This window comes from Amphibalanus amphitrite, unplaced genomic scaffold (assembly GCF_019059575.1).
Source record: "Amphibalanus amphitrite isolate SeventyFive unplaced genomic scaffold, NRLGWU_Aamphi_draft 001821F_arrow, whole genome shotgun sequence".
Classification (NCBI taxonomy): Eukaryota; Metazoa; Arthropoda; class Thecostraca; order Balanomorpha; family Balanidae; genus Amphibalanus; species Amphibalanus amphitrite.
Genome location: NW_024883314.1, coordinates 38281 through 46371, shown reverse-complemented (window position 1 = coordinate 46371; position 8091 = coordinate 38281). Strand labels below are relative to the sequence as shown.

Genomic DNA, 8091 nt, shown 5'->3' with positions numbered 1-8091 from the left:
TCTGTGTGCCTGAGAGGGCCCTCTGTGTGCCTGAGAGGGACCTCTATGTACCTGAGAGGGCCCTCTGTGTGCCTGAGAGGGCTCTCTGTGTGCCTGAGAGGACCCTATGTGTGCCTGAGAGGGCCCTCTGTGAGCCTGAGAGGGCCCTCTGTGTGCCTGAGAGGGCCCTCTGTGTGCCTGAAAGGGCCCTCTGTTTGCCTGAGAGGGCCCTCTGTGTGCCTGAGAGGACCCTCTGTGAGCCTGAGAGGGCCCTCTGTGTACCTGAGAGGGCCCTCTGCGTGCCCGAGAGGGCTCTCTGTGTACGTGAGAGGGCCCTCTGTGTGCCCGAGAGGGCTCTCTGTGTGCCTGAGAGGGCCCTCTGTATCCTTCACAAGGTCCCTCATTGGCCTAAATGTGTCCTCTAATAATCCTCAAAAGAGTTCTACAATACTTTTTCTTTTAGCGAATAAAATGGGAAGTGGTCAAAAGGGCCCTTGAAGTCATTTCAATTTTTTCCGTGTTATAAAAAAAAAACTTTTTTCTAGGCTCCAGGGGGGATCCTAGGATCCCCAGGGTCCCCCCTTGGATACGCCACTGCGAGCAAGCAGCTCTAAGGGTCCCACACCCGATTGTAATAACCCCACACTGCAGTGTCTCTGAGGGCCCACAATGGCAACTGTGAGGACCCTCACCGGCGCCTCTGAGGGCCACACACTAGCACCTCAGAGGGCCTACAGCGGCACCTCGGGGGCCCCGCACCAATGCCTCTGAGGGCCTCACACCGGTAACTCAACCTGTGAGTGCCCACACCAGTGCCTCCAAAGGCTTCATAACCGGCGGCCCTGAGTGCACTACACCGGTGATTTTGGGGGCCTACCGAAGGCACAACACAATCCCTTAGTCTCGCTAAGTTGCTATCCCAATCCCATACCGGCTTCTATCCCAATTCCGGCTCAACTAATTAGCAGCCCCCCCCCCCCCTCATGGGTCAGCTTCGCCGCGCCGGTGTCGGTGCCGGGGGCCAGCGCCATGCATCGGGGCGGCAGTCGGCCACGCGCACTCAATGGTGTGAGCCGCTCCAAAACGGCTGCAGTAACTGGTCGATATAGGCAGTAAGCAGATGAGGAGATGCAGGTGGATTGATGACCGGCAAGCCTTTGTGCTTGTTACGAAACGAAACGAATGACGTTAGCTTTAGGTCGTATTTTCAACCCGAACACATCGACACGATACGATACGACGATTGCGATACGAGAGCGACACGTGGCATATCCCACACGCTTATCAACGACAATGGCCATGGCCGACCACTCGGCGCCACCGACCGACTCTCGCGATCCAACTACAGCTTTCCAGGCGCGCCGCCAGGGGGACACAACAGCCGCCCACGACCGCCAAATCGGCGGCGGTTTCACGTTCGGTAACACTCCCCGCCTGTTAGAACGGTAACATACATTAACGGTCTAACAGCAAACGAGATACGACACTTCACTTAATACTAACACACGACGATATACACGATAAAATAACACTCGCAACGATGACAATGCGCGCAACGCTTCATCAAAGGCACGGTACATCGGAACTTGAGCTACTCCTAATCCAAGACTTCCAAGTCATGCAGACGCTGTACTGGCCGCGTACGAACGCCCTGAGCCGTCCTGACGTCGGCGGCTCTCACGACACCATCACTGCCCGGATGAAGGTGTTCTACTACTCCCATCAACCAGTGCAGCCTCGGGACATTGTCCTCCCGAATGAGAACAACGGAACCTATCTGGAGCTTCCCACGAGACTTAAACTTCTTAACCGAATGCGGCAGGCTGCGGAGGTAGTCAGTCTGCCACACACTCCAGAACTTCGCCAACATGTTCTGGTGCTCAACGTCCCTCTCCGTCAGGGACGACGCTGAAACCTGGTCCGAATCATCAACCACAAACGCACGAACACCGGCTACTCTGCCGGACAGAAAGTGACTCGGGGTTAGAGGCCGAGCTCCGTCCACATCATCACTGACAAAGGTTAGTGGACGAGAATTTACACAGGCCTCCACCTCCAAAAGCAGCGTTTCCAGCTCCACCTTGGAGAGGACGCTCCTGCCGAGAGTCTTTCTCAGGGAGCTCTTAACAGTACGAACTAACCGCTCCCAGTGACCGCCCCACCATGCCGCGCGGGGGGCAATAAACTTCCACTCTGGGCCCGCCGGACCCAGCTCAGCTAACAGGCTGGTAGCCGCGGCTCTAAACGTCTTGGCGTTGTCCGAATACATCATCGTAGGGGTACCACGTCTGGCACAGAACCTTCTGAACGCCAGCAAAAATTCTGACTGGGACATGGAATCCGTCAACTCAAGGTGAATAGCTCTGGTTACAGCGCATGTGAATAGACAGACATACACCTTCTGCTTGGGCAAGCAGAAGAGCGGGCCACAAAAATCAACGCCCGTCACTGAGAAAGGCGGAGCCTTACTAGCCCGCTGAGCCGGTAGAGGCGCCACTGGCGCGTTGAGGGCAGCAGCATCTTGCCTCTGACACGCTGTGCAGGCCCGCTTCACCCTTTTGGCCGCTCTCCTCCCTCCAACGATCCAGTACTCATTCCTCAGGGTCGTCAGGAGGGTGTCAACACCGCAGTGTTTGAGCAGCTCGTGCTGGAAACGGATCATGAGGTCAGCAAGATGACCCTTGGGAATCAAAATCGGACACTTTTCTCCCAGAGTCAGATCAGTGTTCGCAAGTCTGCTTCTCACACGAAGCAGGCCCTTGTCATCAACGAATGGACGTAGAGACGCGATACGAGACTTTCCGTCCACAAACATGCCCTTATTCAGGGCTCGACATTCGTCAGGGAATGCCTGAAGCTGGGTGACTTTGATCAGACATGTTTTGGCCTCTGACAACTCAACATAGCTCAAAGAAGGGCTGCGGTAGCTGGAGGCAGGGTGGCGACCCTGGGAGAGTCTCAGAGACCTACTCTCCTTCAGCCTCCCAATAAACCTCAACACTAGTCCAACCACACGGATGGCCTTGGTCAATGAGGAAAAGCGTGTTACCTCAAACACAGGCTGCGAACAGTCAGATGTGGCCGCTGCTGCTGCCAACTGACCCTCAGCTGCCACGAACAGCTCTGACTCCGGAGAACTCGACACGTCAGCACTGGCCGACTCGACAGCTGCTGCTGCCGGCTCACCTTCTGCTGCTGAGAACAGCTCAGACTCTGGCAGCAAGACCTCAGGTGAACTCAACAAGTCAGCACCAGCACAGTCACTCAGCCAGTCGGGGCCAGAGAACCAAGGTGAGTCAGTCAGTGCCTCAGCATACACACCCCTCGTGATCAGGTCAGCCGGGTTGTCCTGACCAGGACAATGAGACCACTGTGCAGGATCAGTCAAACTCTGAATCTCAATCACTCTATTCTTCACAAACTGCTTCCACCTGGATGGATCACCTTTGATCCAGCCGAGTGACACCATAGAGTCTGTCCAGCACCAATACAGAGTCTCAGAGGGGAGCTTCAAAGCGCGACAGACAAACCTGAGCAGACGAGCAGCCAGCAGGCTGGCAAGCAGCTCCAGCCTGGGTAAGCTGACCTGCTTCAGCGGGGCCACCCTGGCTCGAGACATCACCAGCGGTGTCACCACCGAGCCGTCCCTCAGTGTCAGGCGCAGGTACACCGCAGCTCCATAGCCAACCTCTGAAGCATCACCAAATGCATGGACTTCAACAACGTGTACATCATGCCACCCCTTCACACAGTACGAACGGGGCACACTGATACTCTTTACATAGCTCAGCCCATCGAGCCACCTCAGGAACCTGACTCTCACATGTTCAGGCACATTGTCATCCCAGTCAAGTCCCAAACGCCACGTCTCCTGAAAGAGGCGTTTCACAGTCATGATGTAGGGCGTGAGCAGACCCAGTGGGTCAAACAGCCTGGCTATAAAAGACAGGATCACTCGCTTTGTCACAGCAATGTCTGATGGGATATCCACACCCTCAAACGACAACACATCCTGTGACGGATCCCACTGAACACCCAACACTTTGTGGCTTTCACCATCAAGACTCGACAAGGCTGGACCTTTGTCCAGCACTACCCTGCTGTTCGAGTTCAGTTTCGTCAGTGTCATCCCTGCTTGGCCCAACACATCACGAGCCTCAGCGAACAGAGCGCAAGCCTTAGGCTCAGTGTCAGCACCACTCAGAAAATCGTCGACATACAAGTTCTCCTCCAATTCAGAGACAGTGTTGGAAGGAGGAAACCCCTTGAGGTGGTGACGAATGGTAGCTGAGAGAAGAAACGGGCTACAGTTCACCCCAAACGTGACACGACAGAACTTCATAGTTCTGATCCTGTCCCCATGCTGCCACAGGAACCTGTGGACCTCCTGATCCTTGTCACAGAGTTGCACCATCAAAAATGCCTTTCGGATATCAGCTGACACAGCGAACTTCCAGCGTCTGAATCGCAAGAGCACCTGAACTAAATCAGGGAGCAGACATGGTCCAGTCTCTAGACAATCGTTGAGGCTAACTAAGTTCGGACCCTTTGCGCTGGCATCAAACACAGGACGCACCTTAGTGGTCACACTCGACTGACGGACTACTGGCCGGTGAGGCAGATAGAACACAGGGAAAGCATCGTCGGCATCACAGGACACCTCAGTAATAATCCCCTCTGCCTCAAGCTCCTCTAGAGCGTGGTCATAGTCGGACTGCAACTGGGGGTCTTTCTCTAGCTTCCTAGTGAGACTGCGTAGTCTAACCTCTGCTGTTTTTCTGTTGTCCATCAACTTATCCTGCCCATCAGGCTTCCATGGTAGTTTGACCTCATATCTACCCTCCTTAAAACAAACTGATGATTCAAACTCCTTTAACACTGGGTCAGAGCCTATGTCATCATCTAGAGGCTTGATGCCTATTGCATCCAGATCCCAGAACTGCCTGAGCCTCTCCTCAGAGACATCAGACATCACCAGCAACTGGGTACCACTCGAGTTCTGACTGTTAGCACACTCGTACTGCCCAGATATGATCCACCCAAACACGGTCTGCTGCGCTACAGGACCCAGATCAGATCTCAGACACCCAGTGCCCATGAGCTGCCAGTAGTAATCAAGGCCGATGAGGATGTCAACAGTGAGCTCACCACCATCACCCGGAGGGTCAGCCAGCTCCAGGTTGCCGAACAAGGCCAGCAGGCTGGAGGGAACCGACGGCCGGGCCAGAGGGGAGCAAATCACTGGAACCTCAGCAGCCTCCACCCGGACCACTGCCGGGTCTGAAACATGTGCACCAGACATCTGAACACAATAGATGTTCCTGGACTTAGAGCCACTTTCACTGCCACCGAATGCAGTGTAAGATATTTCCCTGCTCTCAACCCACTCAGGAGCACATCTGCGCACAAGACTAGATGACACATACGATCTGTTCGATCCAGTATCAAAGAGGACAGTAGCTCGGACAGTCCTACCATCACGACCCTGCACTAACACAGCAGCAGTAGGAAGCACAACACTCTGACTGCCAGCTGGTTCTGAGCATGACAGGTTCACATTGGGTGATTTGGGCACACTTTGAGCTCTAACATCATCAGCTGACTGAGACATCACATGAGAACTCACTGGGGCTGCAGCTGGGGCAGCCATCCTGAAACATGACACAGCGTGGTGCTTACCTCGACAGTTATCACACCTCGCACCGCACGAGTTACCTCTGTGGCCCTCCTTGAGGCATCGAAAACACAAACCTGAGTCTCTTATCTTCCCTGGCCTGTCCCTTACAGCCAGCTTCAGCAATTCCGGACACTTGGCCGGCGGGTGGGAGTCATGGCAAATCCCACAGTTAGACCTGGCAGCAGCAGTGTGAAGCACTGACGCTGCAGCCACTCTCTGTCTCTGACCAGCAAATCGGCCTGCTTGATGATCTCTCTTCTTCTCCGTCTCTCTTCCAGAATCACTGGCCATTGCACCACACTTGAATGTCTGTGAGCGTTCACGGCACTGAATCTCCTCCTTCAAGAACTCTAACAGAAACTCCAAGTCAGCTTCCTTACCAGCACTCTTCCTGGCCCATTCCATCCGAATCACTTCAGGCAGGCGTGACACAATGATAGGTGTCAGCACGACGCCATACCTCTCACCAGTAATGTCCAAGTTCTCCAGACTCCTGACATGAACTAAGAGTTCATCCTGGAAAGACTTAAGGCCTTCAGACTTCTTATCACAACTCGACTGCAGGAGCGCCTGAATATGGTTGTATATAATCTGCTCCTTTCTGCCAAACCTGTCCTTGAGAATCTCACAGGTTGTCTTGTAGTTCACCTTTGACAACGCAAGACCCTCGACACTCTTTGCTGCTTCTCCAGTCAGCAAGGATCTGAGATATGTCAGCTTGGTCACCTCGGGTAAGTCACTGGCATCCACAGTCACAGAAAAAGCATCCCAAAACTGAGGCCACTCAAGCACGTTGCCAGAAAACTTGGGCAACTGAAGCTTTGGGAGCTTGACGGAAGGATCAGCTGATCCAAGCTGAGACGCACTGGCACAAGAAGCCGAGTCATCAGCCCCATCCTTCACCTTAAGAACACCAAGAGTTTGCTGGGCTTTGTTTCGCACATCCACAGCACGGTCTCTGATCTCACCAGCGGCTTCGATGGCTTCCATGATGCCATCTTCTGGAAGCTCTTGCTCGAGTAGCTCCTCAGCAACATCAAAATCACTCAGCCGCTTATCAAAGTCACAGAGCAAACTTTCGAGGTCAATCACTTTAACCTCCTTCAAAGACAGGCTTTGCTCGAGTTTCACAACTGTTCGAGTGAGCCACCCTTGAGCGCTTATCTTGCGCCGCTTCAGTTTCTCAAGATCGGCCATTTCACGAGCGATTCCAACCGATCCCGGGTAGTTTCGGCACCATATGTTACGAAACGAAACGAATGACGTTAGCTTTAGGTCGTATTTTCAACCCGAACACATCGACACGATACGATACGACGATTGCGATACGAGAGCGACACGTGGCATATCCCACACGCTTATCAACGACAATGGCCATGGCCGACCACTCGGCGCCACCGACCGACTCTCGCGATCCAACTACAGCTTTCCAGGCGCGCCGCCAGGGGGACACAACAGCCGCCCACGACCGCCAAATCGGCGGCGGTTTCACGTTCGGTAACAGTGCTTTACGAGGGCGAAGGGTCGAAGTCGGCTGCTAAGCCCGGTAAGCCGTGAGCGGGTTTTATCAGATGCCGGTTCACTATGACCTTTATCCGGGTCCTGGCACCCTGACGCACTCTTGGATAGCCGAATTACAGCAAAACTCCATCCACGACTGTATCTATACGGCTTACGCCAGGGGCGTAGGATCCTATACAGTTGGGGGGGCTTCAGCCCCCCCAACTTGCTGGCCAGCCCCCTCAACTTGCCTGGCAGCCCCCCCCCAACATTATGAAATGTGGACAAATCAAAGAAAGCATAACTTGGCAAGGTTAAATGGTACAATTTTGGGTAGTGTTGTGGATCAGCTGCCGCTGTTGACGATCGGCCGTCGCGCGCCGATCCGGTGACCCAGTTTTGTCGATCAGCTGATCGTAATTTGTCGGCCGGCCGCCAGAGGCGCTGTTTGTCCTTCTCGCGACGGACCTGTGTGGCGGCGGGCGGCCGGCTTGTGTGGCCGAGAGTTTTGAGCGTTAGTAAGCGGTTACAGTGCTACCTTCGTGTTTAAATTAAGTTCAATAAAGTTCAAGTAATCGTAACATTCAGCGGTGGGATTATAACCGGCGCCGCGTGCCGCAGTCGGCGTGAGCGAAACCGATCAGTGTGCCGAAGATCATCGAAGATGGCGTCGGCCGGCAGCGGGAAGAGCGTTAGCCGGACGTGACGTCACAGGGAAGCTTCGGGACTATTCCGCGGGTGGCGCCACCGGTCAGGTGTGTCATGGCGGCGCCCAGTGTGATGATGTAAACAAACTGAGTGAACGGATACCGGACGGATAATCTGTGTGATACGGGACCGGTGATGGATAACTCGGTGGACACGAGTGCCGGGGCGACTGGGGCACTGAGCCTGCCCCTCCCCGTGTTCGAGTACGCCGAACCACGGCGTTTCTT

At 54.5% G+C, this 8091-nt stretch overlaps 1 protein-coding gene across 7 annotated transcripts; it reads right to left on the bottom strand.

Moving 5' to 3' along the window:
- Positions 1-1162: 1162 nt before the first annotated feature.
- LOC122375344 lies at positions 1163-7153 on the bottom strand. 7 transcript variants are annotated; one of them, XM_043354676.1, is made up of 3 exons: positions 5659-7153; positions 3029-5259; positions 1163-2626 (listed from the first exon to the last, which is right to left on the bottom strand). In XM_043354676.1, the coding sequence occupies exons 1-3, from the start codon at positions 6851-6853 to the stop codon at positions 1577-1579; spliced, it is 4476 nt and encodes a 1491-aa protein (XP_043210611.1). In that variant the 5' UTR covers positions 6854-7153; the 3' UTR covers positions 1163-1576. The 7 variants fall into 7 exon arrangements, 6 of the variants coding, with proteins under 6 accessions (XP_043210611.1, XP_043210613.1, XP_043210615.1 ...); XM_043354678.1 differs by having other exon boundaries at positions 1163-3669; positions 5128-5259; XM_043354680.1 differs by having other exon boundaries at positions 5128-5259.
- Between the last annotated feature and the right edge of the window lie 938 nt (positions 7154-8091).